Consider the following 27,501-nt stretch of genomic DNA (forward strand, 5'->3'; position numbering starts at 1 on the left):
AAAAACATAATTTTAAGTAGAAGAAGGCAAGTCACAGACAAATACTTAGACTGTGACTCTATTTATATAAATTGTAAGCAAAACTACACAGCCACATTATTTGGGAATACATAACTATGTAATAAAACTCTAAAGAGGGAACGATTAACATATAATTCAAGATAGTGGTTACCTCTGTCTGCAGTGGGTGGTGGAGGCAGTGAGGGTGAGTGCAATGGGTTGAACTGCGATCTCCCAGTAAGACATGCTACAGTCCTAAGCCCCAGTACCTCAGCATTTGACCTTGAGGTAATCATGTTAAAATGAGGTCAGCGGGGTGGGCCCTAATCCAACATGCCTGGGTCTTCATACAAAGGGGAAATCTGGACACAGAGAGAATGTCACGTGAAAGCAGAGCAACTATCATTCATCCCTTCATCACTTACTCCCCAAATACTTCTTATGTTTCAGGCACTGTTCAGTGCCTGAAGTGTAACAGCGAACAAAACAGAGAGAATTTCTGCCCTTTGGAGCTGAGTTCATGCAATAACCACCCGCTGAGTGTGTAATAGGCTGGGGGAGGGAGATGAAGCAGATGACTCCATCAGTGCCTGCCCCCAGGAGCCCACGTTGGGGTTAAGGGTGGTGTTACTGTTCTCTGTCGGAGAAGAAGGCAGGGGAGGAGAGATGCTGTATGTTTTAGAGCATTGTCCATTTTTTTCTATTAAAACTTTTAATAGAGTCCCTGCATCAAGAAGGAAACTTCTCTCACAGTGGGACACTTGTCCAGTGGAAATACTGTCACTGGATGGAGTTGCTGCTCTAGCCTTTCTGCCTGGAGGAGTACAGCTGGCAAGCGCCTTGACTGAGAGAAAGGGCCGGGTAGTAGTAGGTCTGCATAACCTAAACCGACAGTGAAGACTCCCTTCTCAGTACACAAGGGCTGGTTGTGTACTCAGAGGTTCACTTCCTTCCCAGCAGCTATCTGGGCTTTTCAGCTTTTCAGAAAACCTCAGTCACCCGGAAGTGAAATCTTTTTTTTTTTTTTTGCAGTTTTTGACCGGGGCTGGGTTTGAACCCACCATCTCCGGCATATGGGGCCAGCACCCTACTCCTTTGAGCCACAGGCGCCGCCCCAGAAGTGAAATCTTTTTATTAATTTTTTTTTTTTGTAGAGACAGAGTCTCACTTTATGGCCCTCGGTAGAGTGCCGTGGCCTCACACAGCTCACAGCAACCTCCAACTCCTGGGCTTAAGCGATTCTCTTGCCTCAGCCTCCCGAGTAGCTGGGACTACAGGCGCCCGCCACAACGCCCGGCTATTTTTTGGTTGCAGTTTGGCCGGGGCGGGGTTTGAACACGCCACCCTCGGTATATGGGGCCGGCGCCTTACCAACTAAGCCATAGGCACCGCCCAGTGAAATCTTTTTAAAACTGGGCCGAGGACGCCCGTAAGGTCCTCTAATCACGCCCCACATGGCTAGCTAATATAATAGTAATAATGCTGTCCATTCCCCTCTGAACCCCTCACCAGCCCTGAGTGGCTTATTAAGTGGCTCACCTGATGCCACGTGGACATTAAGTGGGCGCTCTGGGATTCAAATCCAGGCTTTGCAATTCTGCAATTTCTACTTCCTTTACTCACTTTACCCACATATCCTCCAGAGGTTCCCAGCAGAAGTAAGAATGTTAAGATTCAGTTCATAGCGGGTACCCAGCAAGTGTTTATCTATAGGGACAATTATTCCTTACTCTGGCATAAAATGGTATTGTTAACACGCATGGTCAGCATTTATCTTCCCGGCTGATTTTTACAAGAACCCCAGGACACACTCAGTATTATTTATAACCCGTTTTTTGCAGACAGGGAGAGATTCAGAGAGATATTTTACCTGGACACAGGCTAGTCTCCTGGAGTGTGCCCTGCTAGGTTCATTCTCCCCGCCTTCCTGCCCCACCAGGAGACCAGAGGAAGGAAGGGCATGAGGTAGGAATATTCTGCCCCAGGCCCTCCCTGCAGACACCGCCTCTGTCTCCAGGTCTGGGAATCCTGCACATCTCATCCCTTCACCCCACCCACGTTTTGGTCATGGTCCTGTTGAAAGATCTCCCTAGATGCCCCAGTCTGAGCACGTGATCTGTTTCCTGAGGCACCCTGATGGATGCAGCAATAAGTAACCAGGCTGGGGACTCTGGTCTCCTAATGACTGAACCAGGCCTCTCTGAATCAAGGGATAGGAAAAAAGGAAGATGGCAGAGGACTGGAAGGAGCTAGTAGCAGAGACAACGAGCAAAACTCTTGGATCTCAAATTTCTCTTTGAATTAGCCAAAAGTTAATCTTAGGAAAATTAGAAGAGATCACAACACTAACAAGCTGGGCCTGAGGGAAAGAGATGAGATAGGGGAAACCTGCCATCTGAACTGCAGGGCAAGCAGGGTCGCTACCCACGTGAGCTCCCTAGAAACTGGATCTCTGGCCACAGCCGGGAATGGCACTGAGGCAGCCCTTGATAACAATAGGCCCTTCCTCACCTTGGCTTCTGGGGCGGGCCTGAGGTGTGGACAGGTCACAGGTGGAGGCCTGGAGGAGAAGTTACAGGCACCTGAGGCTCAGCTCACCCTGTCTCAAGGAGCCAGCCAAGACTCTGGGAAAAGGGCAGAACCACCCTTTTCCAACCTGTTGGTTTCCAGACCTTCTTTCCCATTCATCCCCTGTGACACATGCGTCCAGGGTTGGTGCTGGAATGGGGGGCTGTCAGCTTCCTCCAGACTTGCCTCTGTCAGGAACTCACCACCGGACTGCATGGCCGGACCCTGGTGGAAGAGAAGAGTAAGGAGAAGGCCTCTTCTCAGGGGGCGAGGCAGCAGGAAGATTTCCTTCCATCTGCTTGTAGGTATTTTCCTAATCCTCAATAATGCCATACATCCTAGCCGGGCGTCGTGGCGGGCGCCTGTAGTCCCAGCTGCTCGGGAGGCTGAGGCAAGAGAATCGCGTAAGCCCAAGAGTTAGAGGTTGCTGTGAGCTGTGTGACGCCACGGCACTCTACCCGAGGGCAGTACAGTGAGACTCTGTCTCTACAAAAAAAAAAATAATAATGCCATACATGCATTTTATAATGGAGGAAAAATTCTAATCTGGAGAATCATGAAGATTCTCAAGGAGAAGGAGCACATCGCATTGTGCTTGTGAATTACTAACGCTGCAACAGCTCAGGAATTAGGATTTGTAGGCGTGGATGTCAGACAGGCCTAGAAGCCAGGCCTTTTAAGGATGCTTACATCAAGGATGCTCTCAGTGAACTCTCAGAGATGCTGGGGTTGTCTGCACCTGGGACAGGACCACAGTCTCCACGACAGTTGAGGGTGGTAGGCAAGAAGATATAAACCCCAGTATGAGCTCCTCATGCCTGGCCCAATCCTCTGGCTATGCAAGGATTTGAGAGTGAACCGAGAAGTCGCACCTCCTCTGGGAGCATGCTGCATTATCACCTGCTTTGTGAAATCATCCCTGTGGGTTTCCATGTCCTTGACCTTAAAGAAACTGTATGTCCTCTTCCTGTAGCTACTGGTAAGCAAGATACAGCATGGGGGCCTGGTGAAGAGCAAGAACATTAATTTCTTGCTCTTTGTAGACAAGAACACTGAGACACAAATTTGTAAATTTGTAAATTAGCAAATATGTGCTTCAGTGTTTTCATCTGAAAAGTGGAGATAAGTTTTTTCTTCATAAGAGATTATGAAGAATAAGGGAGTTGATGTACATAAAGTGCTTTGAAGAATGTGGGACACCCAAGTGCTAGCTCCATGTTTGTTGTCATCACTGGCATCTTTCCATTAATCACATCATTATTTTTTGTGTCAACTCTATAAAAACTATCTCAATTATTTCTGTGACAACTCCACAGAAACTTTTCTTCAGCTTGACCTCTGGGTGCCAGGGGCAGAGAAGAGAAGTAATAAAACAGAGGAGAGAAGAAAGTAACAAAACAAACAAGGAACATTTAGATGGGCCCCTTGCAAAGAGTTCCATACACACTACTTAACTCAATGGTAGAAACACCCAATAAAATGCAAGGCGCCCAGTTAATATGAAATTCAGGTGAGCAACAAATAATTTTTAATGTAAGTATGTCTCAAATTTTGCAAGGGAATAAGTAAAAAATTATTCCTTGTTTATCTAAAATTCCAATTTAGCTGTTGAATACTGTATTTTTGCTAAAAAAGTCAACAACTCTTTAGGTAGGGTTGATAAAGTTGTTCCCATTCTAAGGTAAGGAAAATGAAGCTTACGAGAGCTAAGTGCCTGAGATAACAGTCCGAGCAGGTATTCAAAGGCCTTCAAAGGCCACATTCCCTGTACCCTGCACTGCCTCCTTCCAGCTGCACCTCTCCTCTCAGAAGAGGGAACAGGCCAGGTGCCCTCAGCACCTGCCTGCCATGAGAACGTTCTTCTCAAGCCCTGGAGGGGAAGTGTTGGTACAGGAAGAACTCTTTTTCTCCCAGAGAGAGGGAGCCTTGCCTGTGGGTGGGTAGCCAGGGGGAGGAAGTGCCAGTGCGGGCTGCAGTCAGCCAAGGGGCATCCACAGCCCTTCCGGGTGCTGCGCCTGCTAGGGGTTGGGACCTGGAGGCAAAAAGCCCAGGAGAAAACTTAGGAAGCTCCAGAGGAAACCCCTCAGGAAGTCCTGAAATAATTCCACAGCCAAGAGAGGAAACTTTCAAGTGAGAGCAGCCATGAGAGCACCTTGGCCTCTCTAGGTTCAGGGCAGAGACTTCAGGGACTCCCCAGGACCCATGCAGATGGCCTTCCCCAGGAGGAGGCCCACCTCTGCTCTCCAAGGTGGGGCTGCACTTCAGTCATTCTCAACTCTATTTTTATTCAAACGTGGCAAACCTTCAAAGCAGAAGAATCAAGTCACATGATTCCATGCCTCTGGGACCCTGGCTGACCTCAGCTGTGAGCAGGGACAGGGAAGAGTTTTACTTCTCTCCAGGACCAGTGGTCTAGGTCTAGATCCCACTCCCACGTCAATGATTACCCAAGGAGGTGACATCTAGCCTTCTCTTCAACTGGCTGAAAGGCCAAAGGATATTCCTCCAGCCAAAGGAACAGTATGTGCAAAAGTCACCAAACTATGACCTGGCATGGTGCATCTGGGGAACTGTGAAGAATTCAGTGTGGCAGGAGGGTCAGGAATCTGGCAGGGTGACTACTATGAGGTGAGGCTCAGGCTAAGGATGGGACGGAGTCAGCCTCTGACAAAGCCCCCATGCTATGGTAAGGAGGTCAGACTTTATCCTACAGGAAGGAGGGAGCTAGGAAGACGCTAGACTGGCAAGTGACTGACTCAGGACTTAGAGGAAGGATGTTGCAGGTGCTTGGCACATGAGCAAACTGGGGACTTGTTAGAAATGCAGAATCAGGCCAGATACAGCCTGTAATCCTAGCACTCTGGGAGGCTGAGGCGGGTGGATCACCTGAGCTCAGGAGTTCGAGACCAGCCTGAACAAAGTGAGACACTCCCCCCCTACTAAAAATAGAAAAACTAGCTGGGTGTTGTGGTGGGCACCTGTAATCCCAGCTACTTAGGAAGCTAAGGTAAGAGGATTACTTGAGGCCAAGAGTTTGAGGTTGCTGTGAGCTATAATGCCACAGCACTCTACTGAGGGTGACAAAGTGAGATTCTATCTCAAAAAAAAAAAAAAAAGAGAGAAAGGAAAAGGAAAGGAAAAGAAATGCAGAATCAGAGGCCCAGACCTTCTGAATCAGAATCTGCATTTCCACCAGGAGAGACTTTCAACGGGGGAGTGGATGGGAGCGTGTTGGCTCCCATAGGGTGCCCCAGGTGATTAATTACTGTGGCCTAGGGAAACCCTGACCTAAGGCTGGGGCAGAGAGAGGGTCCCTGGTTTCATCTCTCCAGTATCCTTTTCCAATTGCCCTTCAGCCCTCCTCATGCCCAGCTCCATCTCTCCCTTAGATCGTCCCTGCTCCGCGTTCTCTGAGGTGGTCCTGGTGCCCCCCGAGCACTTCCTTTCTTTACACCCCCTCAACCAATCACAAAGCATTTCCCAAGCCCTAACTTGCTTAGCGCTTGGCTGGGTGATATGGGAAAGGGAGAACCACACAGTGGCTAAGTGTCAGTCCCCAAACGGGATTGGGCGAGTAGAGGAGCTTTTCAAACACACAAATGCCCACACCCCACCCTGAGGTCTCCTCCTGCAGGTCCTGCTATTTGGGCACCTCTGACAAAGGGCACAGTTTGGGGCATCCAGACAGATTTGAGTTTTGTGACCTTGGGAAGTCTTGGGATAAAAGTTTTCTCATTCCTAAAACAGGACAAAAATGGTTAAGACTTCAGTAGATAGTGGAAGATTAAATAGGATATCTTTTGCAAAGTGCACAGGACAATGTCTGGCACCCTGTAAGTGGCAGTCTTTGTTATAACTCTTCATGCTTCTAAGGAGTTCAGAGTCTGGCAGAGAAGAAATGACAAGTGGCAGGAAACATTATCTAGGTAAACACTATAAAACAATAGATAAGAAAGTGCTAAGTGACAAATGGCCCAGAGCAAGCAGCAGCTAGGGATACTGAGCTGAGGGATCTTACTTAGGTGAGGGCTATTGCCAGGCCTGGAGGGCTTCCTGGCAGCTGACCTGAGGCTGGTTAGGAGCTCACCACAGCACAGAGGTTTGCAGTGAGGAGCCTCACTGGCTGCAGGAGGTGAATGTGCTGGGAAGCTGGGAAATGAGACTGGATAACAAAGAGGACCCTCAGCCCGTGGATCTTGAAGGAGGTTTGGATCAAAGGTGTTGTAAGAAGAAACACACCACTGAAGGTTCTTCTGTGAAGAGGCAGATTAAAATGGGTTTGGCACAGCTACAGCCAACTGCAAGGGGTGATGTCCTTCACTCAGGGAGGGGGCTTGAGGATACTGCAGGCATCCGCTACAGGGGCCTGGCTGTGGTGGCAGCTGACCAGCTACAACAGGGTAGTCAGGGTAGAAACAGCTCTTCTGACAGCAAATTTGTGTTCCACCCTTCCTTTCCAGGAACAGGAGATGAAATCACCTCCTGCTTTTGCTCTCTGAAGGTTCTACACCCAAAGATGGCACACAGCGCCCACCGGCCCACCCAGGCCTCCCGAAGGGGGAGCACTGGACCAAGAGCTGCCATGGGGGTCTGCAAAATGCTTGCTGGCTTAAATCAAGGGAAAGTGGCTGTTCCACATGGCTGGGTGGCCTGCCAGCTGGTCTCTCATCAGTCCTCTCAATGATGCACTAGAAAAGTAACAACCGAGGCTTTCTGCTCCATTAACACCAAAGTTGGCCCTTCAGGGAGAAAATGGGGGTGGGGACGATACGGGTTTCATCCAGACAGAAGCGTTCATACAGGCCAGATGCTTGAGCTGCTCCCAGGATAGGGGGTGGGCAGAGGAGCGCAGAGGAGACTTTGTGTGCCCTCCCTACGGCAAAAGTCACCAGCAAAGGCCAATCCCAACAGCCACCCCCCTTCTCATCCTTAAAAGGAGGGTAACAACCTTTCACAGGTTTACTGTGAGAATTAAACGAGAACATGAATGTGAGAAGATCAAGTCTGGTACCCATCGGGTGTCCAATCAATTGCTTTGTTATTTTAATTTTTATTGGGAAATGGGTGCCAAAGAGGGATGTGTCAGGTTGCTTTTCATCTGGCCAGAATCCAGAGCTACAGAAGGGTTTAACTTGGCTCAAGTTCCCAGCCAAAGGAGGATCTGCTAAGGTATAAGCCCCCAGGCACAGCTTCTACCCACTGGCATCTCAGCAGGAGACCTGGGCTTGGAAGCCACTGTGGGTGTGGGGAGAGGAGCCTAAAGATCTGCACCAAGTCCCTATCATTAACATGCTGTGCGTGGGCGAGTTCAAACACAGCAGCTGGACCTGCAGCCCAACCGGCCCTGGGACTCTGCAAAGGACCCTGGTGCTCAGTGGCCTGATTCATGGCTGAGGGCTCTCTTTATTTTCCTTTTGAAACTGTGGAGGTGAATTTCAAAAGGCCCAAGAGCGGGGCCAGCACATTCAGGCTCTGCCAAGTCCTCTCTTCTTCCCAGTCCTCACTTCCTCACCCCTGGCCCTACTCTGCCCTGGAAACTAGTTATACCCCATCCCTACCCCCAAAGTCTATTTTCTCTCTCTCTCTCTCTCATGTTAACAAATAGCACTTCTTGCCAATAATCCCAGAAACAAAGTAGTACTGGCATATGAGCTTCAAGTGCCCATGGGGGGGGATTTCCTTAGGATTGGCAGTTTTGTGCATGGGCATTCACCTGGAGACAGAGCTGCCTACATACAGTGGGAGGAGACAAGACCTGGTCTTCACAACCATCACTCTAGCTAGCGACTTGAACCAGATCAATCAACCTCAGTGAAATACCAGCTGCCAAGGGGCCCCTGGCACCGCTGTGGAGGGCAAGAGAGTGTGGGAGAAAGCACAGTTTAGAGTTGAGCCAACCTGGTACTCAGTTCCTGGCTTGCAGTCTGACCCTATGACCTTGAAGCAATTGTTAACTTCCCTGAGCCCCAGTTCCCTTTCTGTAAAATAGAGGTAATTCCAGCCTCATAAGAGAAGGGCTGCAGAGCACTGGTGATAACTAACACATGTGAAGTGCCTGAGCCAGTGCTGACACACAGTAGGTGCTTGATCAGTCTGGCTTTCCGCATTATTGTTGTTGGAAGCTGAATGGGCTGTAGAGTCAGAGAGATATGAGATTTGATCCGCTTCAAGCCAGAAGACCTTCAGCAATAGCTTAACCTCTCAGGGCCTCAGTTTCCTCACCTATAAAACAGGGGGATGATAACAGGTACTTTCTTAGTTTGTCAAGATAATGTAGGAAAGACCTAGCGCAGCATCCAGGGCATAGTAGGGCTGACTAAATGTTATGTTTTCTTCCATTCTTTTTAGACCAAAGGGAAAAATCTAATTTCTATGAATGCAGAACAGACAGGCCTAATGATTCTGGGAGATGCAAGGATGCAATTTCTATGTACCTCTACAGGATGTGGATATATTTCCCAAAGAGGTCCCCATCTGAGGGCTTATCACACAGGACACACCACCACCCTGACCCCAAAACCTTCATAGAGGGATCTTTCTCCTAAAATTGCACCTTCAAGGGAGAGACTCACTCAAAAAGATGGCCCACAAGGTGTTTAGGCCCAGAGTAGCATGCAGCTGGATAGGGTAACCACAATTGAGAAAATCAATTGCTGCTGTGGAGAGTAGACGTTCCCCAGCCAGAGAAATAACTGGGCTTGATTACACAGTCTCTTGGTCTCCGTAATCTTGATCCATTAAACCCTTGCTGCTGCCCAGTAGGCAATGCCCCAGAGGAAGGGGTTAGCCCAGCACACTAATAGGATCAGCCCTTTGATAACATGAAGGGAATCATGGCCACATCCTTCCCTAATAGCCCTGAGCAAACCTACAATCCCCAGTCAATACGGGGCCTCTCTAGGCCACCCCACTCCATTGACACCCCGGAGAGGCCAACAGCAAAGCCATCTAGTGTGACGAGGATTCTGAACTCCTTTGGTCCTGGTCTACCTGAGGCCTCCTAGCCACCCAACCCTTTCTGGAGACCTTGTTCACCTTAGACAAAATGCCTCATCACATCTGCCATGCCTACCTATAATCCAGAGGGACTTGAAGGCATAATAAAGAAAGGGGTGATCAATCAGGTCCCACATAGAGCCCACCCTATGTGGCCCCATCTACTGAAGACTAGGCTGACCCTAACATTTTCTGTATGGCCAGGAAACCCATATTCGTCTTTCATTCTGATGTGTGGTGAAGAAGGAAGGGCAGGAAGAGAAGAGGGGAATAAAGTACAGGGGCACAAAGCTGAGTGAGAGGCCCCAATCAGATCTAAATCTGGGGACCGAGAATTGGCTGCCACATCTGCAAGTGATCTTAGTACCAGGCAGCCCCACCTCACAAGGCTCCTTTGCCAAGATGTCTCGGGCAAAGGGTAGGGTTGAGCATCATCTTCGATCTCTATGTGGGGTGCATTCTGCGGTCTGCCTGCTGCTCTGACTGCTTTCTTCCTCCCCATTCACAGGGTCTGGATCCCATTCTCCCCAAGCTTCAAGGACCAGTGGAGCACTTCTCCTGCCAACCGGGGCCGCCCACGTCTCTAAATGAACATACCTTGCCCTAAAAATGCAGCCTCCTCTATTGCAGTCCTAGAGACAGGTATGCCTGCAGGCCTTTCCCATGGGTACGGGCAGTATCCAGACCCTGTAGGTAGAATATAATAGGTACTCCAACCCCTGTGCATCACCTTAGCTGACCACTGCCAAGGGCCTGGCAGTAGACAAAAGACCTGGAGCTGTCTTGAAGCTGCTTAGTTCCAGGCTTCCCCCAAAGGCCTCAAGCTGAGCCAGAAAGCTGTAGCATAAACCCTGGCAGTGAAGCCTTCCAACCACAAGCCTTCGCAAAGCACGGGACTCCCTTGGGGGGTCTCTGACTGTACTACAATTACCAAATCCACACACCAGGCAACTTGTGAATGGGCCAGCTAACAGGTTTCTGCTGGAGTTAGGAGTTAAAGGAGCTAAGAACCCAGACGTTTTCTTTTCCCTCTCACATTCATGTAACTAAAAACTATTAAGGGAGTACACCTGTGGTGCTGGGCTAAGTATTACCTAAAAAACTGTTCCAATACTCTGCTCCTGCCAGGCCCCTCGCCCCTTTCCCAGTCCCTTCCAAACTCATGAGCAAGTCTTTCATGGATCCCTCTTCTGTGATGAAGGCCACAGTGAGCTGGACAGCTGAGCCAGTCAATAGCACTCCTCATCTTCAAAGCACTTTATAAACATTAATTAATTAATTCAATCACACGACACTCATGAGAGACATCACAGCCTCATTTTACAGAGGAGAAAGCATAAGGAAGGTACCAGAATCGTCCCAGGAAGCAGACCATATCTCAGACAGAGAACAGCCCAGATCTTCCATCCTACCTCCAAGAGTGAGTTAGTATTTTCTCACCATTCCCCCATCTCTGAACCAGCTAAGGGCATCTTCCAGCTAGTTCTCTGGCAAACTATTTTCCTATTCCCAAAGAACAATAACAGCAACATTCACAACAACAACAACAAATTAAGTTTTCCTGAATAGAAGACTTAATCCTTCTGCCAGCCCCACCTCTGAGACTCCAACAACAGCCATGACAATTGTGGGCTGCTATTTACAAAAAAGAATCAATTACTGGAGCTATTCAAAGACAAGAAAGCATCCATCAGCAGGTGTTCACTAGCACATCAGGGGCAATCTAAGCAGCTGCTCTGATCAAACTCACACAGTCTGTCAGGCCAGTGGCTGGGTTCTTGGTGTGACTAAAATGTAGGACTAAGGTGAAAGACTGAGGCAGGCTCATGACCACCTGGGGATAGGTTTGTCTCCCTACAGCCCAAATTACATTCCTGGCCCATGGATGGGGAACTGAGTCTATAAAGGGCATGAAGATATCATAAGAGACCAAAATATCCCTCGGAAATACTGCTTAGGGTAAGAGAAGTTGGCTCCAAAAGGCAGGCTGTAGTAACAACAGATGGTCACGTTCTGTCTTCTCTACAAGGTCCAAGTAACTGCAGGCATTTGGAGGTATGTTTGGAACCAGAACTGAATTGCTTGGGACAGGAAGAAAGGCTGAAATGACAAAGGAGAGACTTTTTTTTATTTTGTAGAGACAGAGTCTCACTTTATGGCCCTCAGTAGAGGGCCATGGCATCACACAGCTCACAGCAACCTCCAACTCCTGGGCTTAAGCGATTCTCTTGCCTCAGCCTCCCGAGTAGCTGGAACTACAGGCGCCCGCCACAACACCCAGCTATTTTTTTTGGTTGCAGTTCAGCCAGGGCCGGGTTTGAACCCGCCACCCTCGGTATATGGGGCCAGCGCCTTACCGACTGAGCCACAGGCGCCGCCCAGACAAAGGAGAGACCTTAAATGCAGCCCTAAGCTCTCTTCCAAATAAATCCTGAACACATAATTTAAAGACTTTTCCTTTTGAAGAGAAGTCAGATTATTAGCCTGCCTGGGACGCATGTAGGTCTCAATCCAGATCTTACTCAGAGGACTATCTCCACCCTGAGGGACAGAGAAAGTTTCAGAGCTCCCCACCCATCTTGGAAGTGCTCCACAGGATTTAATTTAACCCAGCATAATCCCATCATATAGATGAAAACAAAAAGAAAGAAGTGTTTAGTGAAAAGGGTGGTGAAAGACACAGAGGTGTTAAAATAATGAAAACAGCCCCCACAGAGAATCACACTATCCCCAGGGAAAAATCTAGACAAGGTACGGAGGGGTGAAACTGACATTATTATGACCATGCAGGAAAATGAGAGGAAAACTTCTGTGTTCTTAGCTCCTTTAACCATGCACAGAAATAGGAATTTGGGAGTGACTAGAACCCTTACCTGACACTCCAGTTTGTCTGGGGGCAAAGGACCTTGTTCCAGTCAGTGTCAGATCACACTGGCAGCTGGGACCCAACCCATTTCCTGGAGTCAGACAAATCAACATGACCCCAGCCCTTCAGAACTTCTACCATAGGGGAGAGAGGGGATATGCTGAACGGAAATAATAAGGTGACAACTACAAAGGCAAGAAGTATATGAGTGGTGGGGTAGGTTGGCAGGCCGGCACCTGACCAGTCAAGAACCTCTGGTCTCAGTGGATCAGGACAGATCTTCAGCCATCCCCACTTGGGCTCCAGGCCCAGCCCCCAGGAACCACAAGAGGCAAAGAGACAGGCTGGGGGTCAGAGTCATTGAAAACCTCTTACCCTGGCGGCGCCTGTGGCTCAGTGAGTAAGGCGCCGGCCCCATATGCCGAGGGTGGTGGGTTCAAACCCAGCCCCAGCCAAACTGCAACAAAAAAAATAGCCGGGCGTTCAGTACTTAATCTCACTAACCAGTCTAGATGATAACTCCTCCATCAGCCATTGATAAGCATGCCTGGGTGAAGGCTATTCTAATCATTTTAATAGAAAAACAGAAAAAAAAAAAAAAGAACCAACAGAGCAGTTGGTTCCTTACTAAAGGACAAAATGTTTTAAGATGCATAAATAAGTGTTGATTTTAAAACCTGAGACTCTGCTGTGTGCCCCATGATCACATTAATGTACACAGATATGACTTAATATTAATAAAAAAAGATGCATAAATAAAAAAAAAAAAATAGCCGGGCGTTGTGATGGGCGCCTGTAGTCCCAGCTACTCGGGAGGCTGAGGCAGGAGAATCGCGTAAGCCCAAGAGTTAGAGGTTGCTGTGAGCTGTGTGACGCCACGGCACTCTACTCCAGGGAGGTACAGTGAGACTCTGTCTCTACAAAAAAAAAAAAAAAGAAAAAAAGAAAACCTCTTACCCTGCTGGACCATTTCAGGGAGAACTCTGTGACACAGGACTAAAGAGACAGATGTCCTTCATTCCACGACATTCCAAGGCCCGAATAAGCTCAGACATATCCAGTGACACTCAGAGTCCTCCTTCACTGCTCTAGGATACAAACTGAATTCTAGCTCTTTGACTTGTCGGTCATGTGGCCTTGGCTACATGATTTGTGCTAAGCCTCTCTTTCCTCATCTGTAAGAGTTGCAAAGTTGCCATGCTTGGAGAGAGGGACAAAGGACCTACCGCAAGGCTTGGCATGCCGTAGGTACTCAGGAGATGCTATTATCACCACTACCAGCAGCTACACTTAGGAAGAACCGCTAGCACTGAGTCATTCACATCTTTAAATCACACTGGTTGCCTGTGCCCTGGGTATACCCCTTCTACAATTCCTGATGGATCTGGCAATTGTGGGGACTCGTCACCCCAGGATTTGAGCCTTGTGAGCCTTGTGAGCAAACAGTTTCCTGAGAGGCAAAGGAACTTCCCCCGGGAGCCACAAAACCATGCTGCCAGGCAAATGACAGCCCGGGTATTTGTTTTAAATTAGGCTCTTGTCAAGAGGAAACTTGATGGCTAACAGCCCAAACATGACTGTACAGCACCTCCCCAGAAAGCCTCACGCTAGGCTCACAAGCCATTTCTCATCCTGCTAAGTCAGTGCCCCTTTCCCACCCCATCATCTAGGCTGCTCCAGGAGCCCAGAGGCCAGGGCAGCAGCACTAGGGTAGACAGCTCAGATGCCAGCCTGCCCAAGTCAGGGCTGGTTAGCTAGTTAGCAGCAACCCCTAAGAGGCCCTTGGCCTAATTCCCTTTTCTAGTATTCCTCTGGTCAGGAATTTTCAAGGCAGCCTCAGGCAATTTTGTTTCTGTGCTCCAGGCTGAGGGGAAGAGTGGTTCCGGGTGGGGGGTAGGGAAGACTTGGAAATGATCAGGTCAGAGAATCTTCTCCAGCAATGGAAAGAAAGCCATGCTTTGGGAAATAGGGAAACCAATGCTGGGTTTTGTATGAAGAGCCAGAAATATTCAGGAACATAAGGAGCATGTGAATATGAGGCATTGTTATGATTGTTAGTTGCAAGAGCACAGCTAAGAGAAGGTCACTAATCCTCACTTCAGGTCAGGAGCTGATCTACATCAGGGCTCAGAACAGATGTGTGCCCCCATTCACACAGACATACGTACACACACGTCACACAGGCATGGGCCTGACCTTCACCCAACGATGCTGGCCTCTGCAGGAGAAAGAGCAGATGGAGTGGCTGTGCTTGGCACAGGACCCATGCCCAGGGAATCCAGCTTTGCCCCTTTGATGTTGAAAAACCAAAGCAGAATGAACCATCACTAGGAGAGCTCCTGGGGGGAGGAGAGGAAGGAAAGTGGGATGGAGAAGAAAGGGGAAGGGAAAGAAGATATGGGGACCAACCAGGACCCAAGGGGACGCAGAGGTCAGAGGCTGAAAGTTGAGCACTGCAGAGCCTCCAGGGCAAGACCTGGGGCTCAAGTCATCATATTTTTCTACTCCCCACCCTAAAATATGATTATTGACAAGGAACCTGAGCCAGGTTGACCCTTAAAAATGCTGTATCCTTGGTCTAGAACCAGAACTTGGCTCCACTTGCCTCCCCAGTTCTTGCCTCAGAACTCTGGGCTCAGAGATATTGCAAGAGAGGGGGAGGGTCCCACTCGAAGGGATCAGGAAGGGTGAAATCTGCTATCTGCCTCAGTGGCCAGTAGGACCCTCTTCCTATGTCACTGAAAGGGTTTAGGGGAGGTATTTCAAGGGAGGGGTGGGGAGAAGGGGCAGGGTGGGGGCAGGCGGCTCACAGTTGGACCCAAGACCCCAGGAAGTGCCAGTGATCAGTTACACATCCCTTCTCACCCCCACCCCCTTGGCCAGGCAAGAGCAGTCACATACTGCAGCAGATTTGGGAGCGAGGGGGTGGAGAACCGGAGGTTTTTTTTTTTTTTTTTCCTTTTTTCTTTTTTGGAGGTGGTGGTGATGAGGGTGGGGGTGGTGATGAGGCTGGCAAAAAGATTGCTGAGCTCGAGATTTCAGCTCCTTCATCCAAAGGCCCCCTACAATCTCCTTTCCCACCCCATCCCACCCACTACCCAAATCACGAAACGGTCTCAGGATGTCCCCGAGAGGGGCCAACTCCGGTGCCAAGGACTTTCCCCAAAATGGCCTTTCTGCTTCAGCGTGGACAGAGAAGCGGCCAGCTTGGGAGCCGAACTCACCTCTCTTCCTGAGGGCTCAGGAGTGCCAAATTACACAACAGGTGGGAGGGGGTGACACATCTCTCTGGCCCTGTCGGCCCGCGCCTCCCACCCACCCACCTTTAGTCCACTCTGGGAACCCTGTCTGCGGGCGATCGCGGGGGACCCACGCCGCTCCCGACCCCCTGGGCACCTGGCCACACGGCCGGCCGCCCCAGCGCCCCGCTGTCCCACACGGCCCGGCACGTCGGGGCCCGCTCCCGCCCGGCCTCCCCGGCCCGAGCGCACACGTACTGCTGTAGAGGGTGTCGATCCAGGAGAGGCGCGGCAGGCCCCGGTGGCTGAGCGGCTCCATGCTCGCTGCTCCGCGGCGGCGACTCCGTCAGATCGGAAATCCGACCCTCATCGCACAACAAAGGAGGGAGGGCTCCGGCGGGGAGCCGGGAGGGGCGGCCGGCCCCCGAGGCCGAAGTTGCAGAGTGTGGGGTGGAGGCGGAGGGAGGCAGGGAAACAGGTAGCAGGGAGGAGCGCGCCCGAGCTGCCGGGGAAGGAGGCGAGGGCGGGCGAGGGAGGATCAGGGCCGGCGACTGCCCCCAGGAACCGTTCCGGCAGCTGCGGCCGCTGCGAGCACCACGGTGGATCCCAGAGCCGCAGCCCCGCAGCCCGCCCGCCAACTACCAACTTCCCGAGGGCTGCGCGACGCCCAGGGGCGGGGGGCGGAGGCCGCGACCAATCGGCGCGAGGCTCCGGCGCGCCCCCACCTCAGCTGCAGCACGCCTCCGGACCCGGCTGCAGGGTGTGGGGAGTAGCCCTGCGCCCCACCGACGCCGAGGAGAGAGAGGCTCCAGCGGTAAGCCAGCAGTGGCCCCGAGAGGGGTCTCCGGCTGCAGACCCGGGGTCGCCCTCCTCCCCTCGCTCGGCTCAGCAGAGTTCTGGCAATCCGCAGATTAGGTGCCGCGAGGAGACCTATGGGCCCGCAGGGGTGACATCACCTGCCACCCCAGGATCTCTAAGCGCAGTTTCGGGTGCCTGTGCGGCTGCCAGGCCCCTCCCCTAAACAAGCCTGGGCGGCGGCGCTGACAGAGTTAATATCCTGAGCGCTGCAAGGAAGGCTCTGTCCTCCCAGCACTTTTTCCTTCCAAACCTCAACAGTGCCTTGTCTATTTAAATACGCTTGACCTTAGAGCGCCGCAGTTCCCGCCTAACACACCAGGGGGCGGAGGTCAATCCCCAGTATGCCCCTTGTGGGCGGGACAACAAACTGGGGTACAGGAGAAGCTCCGGGGTCTGCACTCGTTCCCCCCAGGGCCGCTCTCGGGATGCCTCGCCGCAGCGGGCCTAGCATGTATGCACAATCCATACAAGTTGAGGGAAGTCTGGGATCAAGATGCCTTAGATAACAGAACCTTCGGAAGCAAAATTGCTACTAACAGACCCCTCCAAGAATAGCAGACAAGAGGTTGAGGGGCCCTTACGCCCGTCGGCTGTGTGCTGGCTCTATGGGACCAATGGCAGTTTTCCCACAGATTCGGTACTGTAGACCTCCTCTGGCCAAGAAAGGAGGGAAGTCAGGGGGGCCCACTAAGGGAGCCCTGCACTGAGCCACTTTTTTACCTTAAATAATGATATTTCTGATAATGGAGCAGCCCCTAGCCCACTCCCAGGCAATTAAGGGCAAAACCTTCATGGGAGACAGCTCTACAGTGGCCTGTAAGAAGGTTAAACTCAGTCTGGCCTTTGTGGAGGGCAGTGTTGTCAACATCCACAGAACTGTGTGTGTGTGTGTGTGTGTGTGTGTGTGTGTGTGTGTGTGTTGGGGGTGAGGAGGGTACTCCTCAACATCCAAAACAGCCACAGATCAAGTACTCAAGGAGAGAAGCAGGCCACCAGGTCATCACAGATTGGGTAACCCCCCAGGAGGCAAAGGGGGTGATGCTCTGGAGTTTGGAAGCTTCTACAGGTGGCTACAGCAGATGCTTTTCAACATTAGCCTCTCCCAAAGTCCACTCGGCTCTCCCCTACCCGAACCCTCCTGGCTCAGGCACTGGCTCTGCCTCTAGCTGCCCCTCCCTGCTCAGCTGTCCTCCTCCCTGACTGGCATATAAGATAGGGAGGGCCAAGCAGGCACCTGGAGCTTGGCAGGGAGGGGGGTGTACATCTCCAATGAGATACTCCAGAAATAGAGCTCCGGCAGGGAGAAGAAACAAGCAGGCTCTTGGAGGAACAGATGGAGGATGGTGAGGCCGGAGGGGCAAAGAAGGGCAAGGGCTTCTCTTCTTCCCACGTGGAGCTCTCTGAAGGCATAAAGCCCAAGAGAGATATGGAAACAGGAACATGAGCTACAGCCAACAGCAGCCACCATCCCAAGGAGGCAGCAGCACCGCCCCCTCCCCAACAACAATAACAACAACAACAACCAAGACAGCCTGGGCCCTCTCCCCACACAGAGGGGGGTTTTCCTGATGGGCATATTCGGTGCTGACTGTGAGGAGGCCATGGATGTATGTTTCTGTGTGAGTCACATACATTTGCATACATTTTACATTTTTATCTACAAAGGCTTGAACAAACTATTTTCAGCATCTTTCAAGCTAAAGATGCAGTTGCTCTCCTTAGTCTTGCTGTAATTTGCTTTTTCCCTACATTCTGTTTAATCCCTCCACTCCACACACAATACTGGGTAGAGGGAGAGATGAATCTTGGAGACCATAAGGAGGAACATTTCTAATAGCGAACACTAAATGCCTACTGTGTGCCTAGCTCAGATTTTAGTGCTTTGTTACAAGAATTATCTCACTGTGAACATCACTGTTATCTCAGTTTTCTCCATTTTGCAGAGAAACCAGAGGCACTGAGCTGCTAGGTAACCCACCCAGATAAGTTCAGTGGGATCTAGGACTTGAACCTTGGCAGTCTAGGCTCTTAAGTGCTATACATGCTTCCTCTACTGCCAGCTGAGTGGTGAATGCAGGGTGTCAAAAGTCCCTGGAAATCTTGCTGATCCAAGGGTTAGACATCACCTTGTAGGAAACTCTGCACCATCGCTCTTCCATCTCCAGGTGTCTATCTCAGACATATGTGTCTTAGGCAAGAGTGGTTACTTCAAAATTCCCTTGATGCTTTAATTGGATGGTCCCCAGCAGATTTAACACCGCATGGCCTGAGTCTAATGTTGGCCATAGAGACAGCCTGTGGGCCTTTGAATGTCTGGAACAGAAGCTTCCAGATCCCTGGCACTGAGGGCAGGGAGGAAGTTAGGGAGACCTAACACCAGGCCCTGGGAAAGAAGGAGTTAAAGAGTCATTATCATCTGTACTTTGCCAAAGGTGATGCTACCCTGAAGTGCTCTTAACACTAGCCATCAACCCCAATGTGTCAGAGCAGCAGGGAGGTGCTCTTGTAGACAGACCTCCCTGATTCAGTTAAGTACAGACCTGGACCAGCCCCCACCCACCCACCCCCACTCCCCCACCCCCGCTCTCCCTTAGGCACTGAGTCTGTATCCATCACACTGCCTCCCCCAAGTCCTCTCTAATCATTCCCCATCTAATCCATGGGGCCAAACTGTGTATCTCCACTTTTCTTCCAGTCACACATTAGCAGCTCAGCTCCATTGTACATGATAGGAAGGTCCTTGCTTCCTTGACTATCCTGAGGTCACTGCTGGTGAAAACATTGTGTTCCCAGCGTGAGCCCAGGCAGGGAACACCAGTGTATGCACAGGCCGGATGCACACGTGTGGGGGGGGAAGAGGCAGGAGAGAGGCCCTCCACAATGAATTGAAAACAGACTCTGATGACCAAAAAAAAACAAAAGTTTGCACCCTCCGTGATGGATCAGCTCATTCAAAGCTGGGATTGCATCTTTTTCACTGGAGCATACCCAGTGCTCAGTCCAGTGGATGAATGAGGCTCAAGAAGGTCTTCAAAGCGGCTATAATTGCACTATGCTTCCTGGTGAGTGCTTTTTCTGCCAAAGCCCACCAGTCTAGCATCCAGTAATGTATGCTGAATAAATAAAATTAACGACAGCAAGCATGTATTGAGTGCTTCTTAGGTGCAAGGCACTGCTTTATATGCTTTAATTTCATCTAATCCTCACAATAAGCCAATTTACTATTATGTCCATTTTACAGAAGAAGAAATCTAGGTAAGAAAGGTTAAGCCTTTGGCCAGGGGAGATAGTAACACCTGGAAATGAACTGAGTCTGAATCCTGAGTTCACATGTGTAATCTCTGTATTGGGCTGCAAAGAGTGAACAAATGAATAAGCAGAATGAAATTAAACTCGGGGAGGAAGAAACCAGAGCTACATGAGGGATGCAAGGCAGTGTTATTTCAGAACCCTCTAGGCCCACCAATGATTAAGCAAAAAGAGAACAGTTTCCCAAAGAAAACCGCATCTACTACAACAGGGCAGATGACCCTGGAGACAAGCTGAACACAATCCAATGACAGTCTCCTAAAGGCCAGTCCCTGTCAAACCCCACTGCTTCTATGCCTCGGGCCATATTCTAGCCTTTCCAGCCTCAGTTTCACATTTACAGAAGGTGGGCACCGGGGTAAATCAGGTAGATGACTTCTAGACCTATCAGCCTTAGAAGACTATAAACTGTGCTTCCTAGGAGATCCTGATGTGGCCTGTTTTTCACTTTGCTTCATTTCTTTTTCTTTGATACAGTAAAGAATCATTTACTATTCTAAGATTCATCTCACTCCTTAGGTCTGTGGAAATAAGAAAATTCCTCAGACCTCCACAGAGTCACGTCTAAGGGAGAAGTCTTCCTGGCCTTTTCCGGCAGACAGTGAGATCTACAGGCAACAGAGATTAACTTGAAGCCCTCCCCAGTTATTTATTTCTCTACCAAAGTTTTGTGGCAGCTTGAGTCATGGGAAAGATCTGCAGCTCTGGCAAGATGTAGACTGATCTCCAGAGAGCTGCATTTGCCCCCTTTGCTGCCTCCCTCAGTATCTCTGCCAGGAGAAAACATGATGACATCCAGGACCCTGTAGCTGTGACACTCCCCACACATACCCACACATTTTCCAAGGGCTATGTTGAAACCCCTTTCCCATGGCTGGGGCCGCAGCAAGTCCAGCACCCTGGGCACAGCAGCTGGCTTGGATTATACCAACCAAGCTGCAATTTTAGGAGGGTCCCTTGCCAAGTCCCAGCTAAAGTGGCCTTCCCTTGACATTGTTCAGATTGTACCACCCAGGGGTCAACATGGGAGTTTTCCCAAAGACTCAGTCACAGGGCTGCACAGAAGGGTCTTGAGCCCCCTTCCTAATTTACTCACCACCGAGTCCCCATCAGCATTTGGAAAGATGCCAGCAGATAAAGAGATGGAAGGATTCTCTTAGTCCTCAAAACCCAGAGACCTAGTTCGATGGTTCCAATCTCATCAGTTCCAAGGGAAGCAAGAGCAGGTCCAGTTGGGGTCAGAGCTCCCAGGCTGGCCCTCTGCCCTCCTGTGGTCACCACTGCCCTGAAGCTGGCTGTGCTCCTCACTCTTCCAGCCAGACTTCTGCAGATGCGTCCCAGCCCTGCGCTGCTCTGTCAGGAACTCTGACGCCACCCACCCGGCTGGCCCTGTCTCTGTAGTCCCAGGAGTGGCTGCAGGGACTCAGGGAGGGCAAGCTGTCAAGGAGACTGGCTCCAAGAGGCAGTGGCTCCACATTCAGGAAGGCGAAGACAAAGGAGTCTCAAAGCCTAGCCAGTGGTGCTTGCCATCAGGGGAGTCTTGCTTTGGGGCTGTCTGTCAAATATGCTGGTAAGTGGCCATGTCTCTTTAAGGACCAGGCCTCTTTAATGCAAGTTCCCTCTGCAGTCAACTCCAGCCACCACCGGTCCTGCGGCAGAAAGTGTGGGCTCCCGAGCACCATCTGGTGGCCCAACAGAGTGGCACCTCGGCCACCAGAGGTAGCCTGGAAGTGCCTGGATAAAATCTCAGCTTCCCCATGGAATTCTCAGGTGGCTGCAGGTTACAATTGAGAGCAGTAAGGCTAGGGAAATCAGGAGGAACTTTGTTTGGTCAGGAGACAACAGGGTCCCCCAAGAGTAATACTGAGAGAATGATCATCTCCAGATCAAAATCTTCACTAAGTTATCTCAGATGGGGGGATTTCCCCAATCTCCCTGCTTGCCAGCTGCAGAGACCTGAAGAAAGGCTGTGCATAACCTTGTCCCCTAAATCACTGAAACAGCAGTTCTCAGTTAGGGTGGGGGTAGTTGGTATTGCCCCACCAGGAAGTATTTTTTAAAATGTATGGGAGCATTTAAAGTGGCCACAATAACTAGGGAGGCATTACTGGCATTGAATGGGCAGAAGCCAGAGATGCTAAAATGTCCTGCAACATGCAGAACTGTCCTGCATAACATCTGTCCTAAATGCCAACAGTGTTGAGAACACTGCCAGGTCACAAGGAACTGAGGATGGTTGCATGGCAAACTCAGACACCCACCCCTTCTTTTCCCATCATGCTGCCTTTTATGTCCTCTCTAACTAGATTAGACCTTTATGAACTCAGGGCAGCAGTTCTCAACCTGTGGGTTGACCCCTTTGGACTGTATTAAAGGTTCATGGCATTAGGAAAATTGAGAACCACTGCCTTAGGGGTTAAGATAGGGGGTGATCAGATCCAGGCCACCTTCACAGGGGATGCTGGTGCTTCTGGCTGCCCCTCCCCAGAGTTCAGGCACACATACCTGCACCTAGCTTGCCCTGGCTCCTCATGATCCTTGGAAAAGAGAAGCAGACAGGCTGGCAGGCCAACTCACACCGTTAGGAACCAGCAGATAGTCTCTGAAAAGAAATCAGGCAAGAACCAGCAATACCATTCTCTAACTCCCAAGGGACCAATCCCTGCCTTCTTTTCCACTGAGATGACTCAACCTAACCCTGTTCTCTGTCCCTGAACTACACCTTTCTTTTAGATAAGGCACTTTCAAGTTCTAAATCATGACACATCATAACTCCTAATTTCCTCTTCTCCAAGCTCTCTGTACCTTGTCCTGAGCTGGTCAGCTCAGTCCCACGAACACAATGTCAGGGGCTGAGCTGAGAAACCAATACACACAACATGTGTTGTAATAAAGAAAGAGTGGAAAAGGAGAAGACTCTGGCCACATGGCCTCCGTGGTCAGTTAAAGCATAATGGTCATGTCTGAGCTGGTTTGAGCAACCCCAGATTCACAAGACTGACATCATAGACACAAAGGCAGCTAGGCACAGTGGCTCATGCCTATAATCTCAGCACTGTGGGAGGCCGAGGTAGGTGGATTGCGTGAGCTCCTTAAGAGTTCGAGACCCGCCTGAACAAGAGTGAGACCCCATCTCTACTAAAAACAGAAAAACTAGCTGGGCGTTGTGGCAGGTGCCTGTAGTCCCAACTACTCAGGAGGCTGAGGCAAGAGGATCCCTTGAGCCCAAGAGTTTGAGATTGCTATGAGGTATGACACCACGGCCCTCTACCCACGGTGACAGAATGAGACTCTATCTCAAAAAAAAAAAAGCCACAAATCATAGATACAAAGATCAATTAAAAGCTTCCAGGTGTCCCATAGCAACTAGAGAGGATTCTAAAACAAACCCAGCATGTCACTCCTCTCCTATTAAGACGCATCTATAGGTGGCACCCATAGCTCAGTGGGTAGGGCCCCAGCCACATACACCGAGGCTGGCAGGTTCGAACCCAGCCTGGGCCAGCTAAAACAACAATGGCAACTGCAACAACAACAACAAAAATAGCCGGCATTGTGGCTGGCACCTGTAGTCCCAGCTACTTGGGAGGCGGAGGCAAGAGAATCACTTAAGCCCAAGTGTTTGAGGTTGCTGTGAGCTGTGACGCCACAGCACTCTAGCCAGGGTGACAACTTAAGACTCTGTCTCAAAAAAAAAAGACATATCTACAGCTTCCCACTGCCATCAGGATAAAGACGCACATACTTTGGGTGGCCTACAAGGCCCTGTGGCCTGGCCTCTGTATCCCTTTTAGCTTCATCTCCACATTCTCCCCTTTACTCTTTCCTGCCTTTTCCTCCATCAGAACTTTCGTACAGGTTGATAGCTCTCCCTCCACTCTGCCTAGTTTTTTTTTTTTTTTTAGTTTTTTGGCCGGGGCTGGGTTTGAACCCACCACCTCCGGTATATGGGGTCGGCGCTCTACTCCTTGAGCCACAGGCGCTGCCCCACTCTGCCTAGTTATCTCCTACTCCTTCCTCCTGACATAAATATCACTTCGTCTAACCACCCCACCAGGGAGGTCTGCATTGCTCCTTCCAAATACTCAGCGCTCCTGTAAATCATTGGACTCCCTCCTCTTCTGTAGACAGAGAGCTCTGAGAAGATAAGAGACACATCTCACTTGTTCACTGTAATTTCAGCACCTTGCACGAACAGTGGTTTCAATGAATGAATGAGTAAATGTAAATGAATGAATGTTTCCAGTCACAAAGAACCTGGCATGAGGCAGTACAGATGTTTCAGCTGGCCCAGCTCCACCAACTGGAAGAGAACTGTCTGGGCTGGTGGAATGCACATGTTGAGAATGGCCACACTCTCTGGGAAGACTCAGAAAAAGAACAACAGTATGCTAGAATCACGGTTGGCAGAATTGCTGCTCCAATTAATTCTCTAACTGCTCACATAAAACCTCAACTGAAAACTCCCCAGTGCACAGGGCTCCCTTGCTAAGAAGCCAGCATTTGATGCTGTACTCTTTTTTACCCAATCGGGCTCCGCCATGGAAATGGAGTAAGAACTCAGAAATGGTTCAGCCCACCAAGGGAACTTCGGTCTCAATTCTCCTAGGCATGTCCCAAATTTGCAGTGAAACTGGTTTGTAGAGAAGGAAGGTAAACTACATAGCCCTCCCCTGGGAAAAAGCAGTCTCTGGGTACATGACTGTCCTATCTCCTCTTGCTGTCTATTGGGATTCTGAGAAAGAAGCAGGTAGTTGCCTGCAATGATGCTGAACTCCTCTGCCCCAAGGCACTATAGGCTGAAGCTGTAACTCACTGGTTTCCAGCAATGGCTTTGATGCACTCCAACTAGACAGATGGGAAATCTTCCTTTCAGTCTGGTATAAGTACGGTGGAAGTAGATTCTGGGTGCTCACCCTCCCAAGGACCTAGCTTGAGAAAGTCTGCAGGCAGCCAGACAGACCTGCAGCTGTGATTGCACTGAGCCATGGTAACCAACATACAGGCCCAAGAGTCCTGGGAAGTGGAACTTCAGACTCCCCAAGGTGGTGGGTTCAAACCTAGCCCCAGCCAAAAAGAAAAAAAAGAAAAAAGGAAGGTAACTTTTCATTTCCTTCACCAAGACAGAGACATAAATAAAAGACTCAATTCTTAGTCAAGATCTGGTTTTAGACCTTGAATCTGTGATGGCCCAGAAAATCACCCTAGGCCGTTAGGGTTAGTAATCAGATGGTTGTCCTCTAAGCTTCCTGCCAGGTCCCCATCTGCTTCCTAGTAAGGATATTCTGGCATATTTCATACTCTAAGAGTTCTCTCTCCTGAAATGAGGGAACCTGATGAGAGGGAGTAAGAGGTGTCAGTGAGGGGCAAAGGAGTAATAGTAAAAGGTGATGGCAACAAACACTCATATTATTTATATATTTATTTAATTTTTATTTTAGAGATGGGGTCTTGCTCTATTGCCCAGGCTAGAGTACAGTGACATGATCATAGCTTACTACAGCCTCAAACTCTTGGGCTCAAGCAATCCTCTCGATTCAGCCTCTCAAGTGGCTGGGACTTCAGGGATGAGGCACCATGCCCGTCAACAAACACTTGTATTGTGCTGGTCGGCTGGGGCTGATCTAAGGACTTTGCATGTATCAACTATCTAATTAGTACAGTAATGACAACTGTTCCACAATCCATGTTTTAGCCCCTCAACACTCTGCTGCCTGTCTCCAACAGAAGGGAAAGAACACTAAACCTGAGCATGCCCTAACCCAGATCCTGGCTCTGCCACTAACTTGCTGTGTGACCTTGAAGAACTCCTTTTCCCTCTCTGGGCCTTGGTTTCCTCACCTTGACATGACATAAGTCCTCCCCGGTCTGTGATTCCATAAGCTATAGATGTCCTGGAAATAGCTGATAAGGGAAGGGAAAAACTTTCTTCTCTCACACCTTCAGTTCCCATATTCCAGGAAGGTTAGTGGTTTCAAGGTCTAGAAAAATTATCTATAAGCTCATTGAACATTCCCTGGGCCCAACTATTCACAACAAGATTCCTTTGCCCAGATCACTTGTGATAATGGACTTGAGATGTGACTGGAAATTATGAAGAGGCCAGGCAGTGTGCCTGGGGGATCCAGAGAGTGGCCTGGACAGTAAGTTATGGAGGGGTGAGGGGTGGTCACCACTTTAAACTGAGCTGATGACTAAATTCTTCTAAAAGGAAGAACCTGGAAGGAAAGCTAGTATTTCACTGGTAGAAATAGCCAGGGGCTGGAGCGGCAAGGCATTCCAGGGAAAAGGAAAAGTATAAGCAATTGCACAGGATCTGGGCTCAGGGCACAGTCGGTTTAGTGTTCTTTCTCTTCTGTTGGAGAGAGCTCTGCAGCACAGTGTTGAGGGGCTCAAAGTGGGGGTAGAGAGGGGAACTAGAATGGATGACTGGCAGAGACGTTTCTTTTGGGAACTGGAGGAGAATATAGAAACTATCGTTAATCTAATGTGTGGCCTCAGCATGAATTCAGGGACAAAACAGGATTTGCAGCTTTTCTTAGACAGGTCTTTCTGGAACACCCTCCCCACCTCGATGCACACAAGGATTTAGGACTGTGCTTCCTCTCCTTGTGAGCTTGCTAAAAGCCCTTCAGCCAATGTGTCCCTAGCATCACCAATAGTTATTTATTTACTTACTTATGTGTTTTTTAAGACCGAGTCTCACTCTGTTGCCCCAGGCTAGAGTGCTGTGCTGTCACAACTCACGGCAACCTCAAACTCCTAAGCTCAAGCGATTCTTTTTCCTCAGCCTCTTGAGTAGCTGGGCTACAGGTGCCTGCCACAACACCACATTAGTATTTGGTTGTCTTGATTTGGTTGTCATATATATATATATATATATATTTTATTTTTATTATTATTTTTTTTTTTGTAGAGACAGAGTCTCACTTTATGGCCCTCGGTAGAGTGCCATGGCCTCACACAGCTCACAGCAACCTCCAACTCCTGGGCTTAAGTGATTCTCTTGCCTCAGCCTCCCAAGCAGCTGGGACTACAGGCGCCCGCCACAACGCCTGGCTATTTTTTGGTTGCAGTTTGGCCGGGGCTGGGTTTGAACCCGCCACCCTTGGTATATCGGGCCGGCGCCTTACCAACTGAGCCACATGCGCTGCCCGGTTGTCTTCTATATTTTTAGTAGAGATGGGGTCTTGCTCTTCCTTAGGCTGGTCTGGAACTCCTGAACTCAAGCAGCAATCCACCAATATTTATGTTCTGGGCACTGCATTAGGCACTGTTACTTATACTCTTATAGAAGCCACCTCACCGTGTGGAAGACAGATGATTTACAGAAGAGGCTCAAGGTCACACTTCTAAGTAAGTAATCAAGCCAACTTCACGCTTTGGTCTGGCTGTGCCCAGAGTGTACCTGGCCACCAGTTATGAAGCTTCAGAAAGTATCCCAACCAGATGTCCCCTTTGACATTTGCTGGGGAGGAGCTGAGGCACTGGCACCTGATGCTAACGTGAATTTATCAGCATAGCTCTTAACACTACTCTTCAGGGGAAACACCAGGGGAAAGAAGGCACAAAAAGGAATTTCCATCCTCTTCCTCCTCAACTGAAGTCTGACAAGCTCCTGGCCTTCGGACTACTCCTCCAAGAGGCCTAGACTTGGACGGCCTC

The 27,501-nt window shown here is 49.8% G+C and overlaps 1 protein-coding gene across 3 annotated transcripts in view; it reads right to left on the reverse strand.

Moving 5' to 3' along the window:
- Nucleotides 1-27,501, reverse strand: part of ABR (ABR activator of RhoGEF and GTPase) — a 200,265-nt gene that overhangs the window by 135,707 nt on the left and 37,057 nt on the right. Inside the window, exon 1 of one of the 3 annotated variants that reach the window (XM_053570873.1) lies at nt 20,933-20,951. The exons of 1 other annotated variant lie outside the window; for it this stretch is intronic. Coding sequence is in view for 1 of the 2 variants with exons in the window: in XM_053570871.1 (XP_053426846.1) it covers nt 15,928-15,988 (61 nt within the window). In the remaining variant the exon portion in view is untranslated. Of the gene's footprint in view, nt 1-15,927; nt 16,568-20,932; nt 20,952-27,501 lie in introns of those variants that run through there. One more of the 3 variants, XM_053570871.1, reaches the window with a different exon arrangement.

This window comes from Nycticebus coucang, chromosome 18, assembly GCF_027406575.1.
Source record: "Nycticebus coucang isolate mNycCou1 chromosome 18, mNycCou1.pri, whole genome shotgun sequence".
NCBI classification, from domain to species: domain Eukaryota; kingdom Metazoa; phylum Chordata; class Mammalia; order Primates; family Lorisidae; genus Nycticebus; species Nycticebus coucang.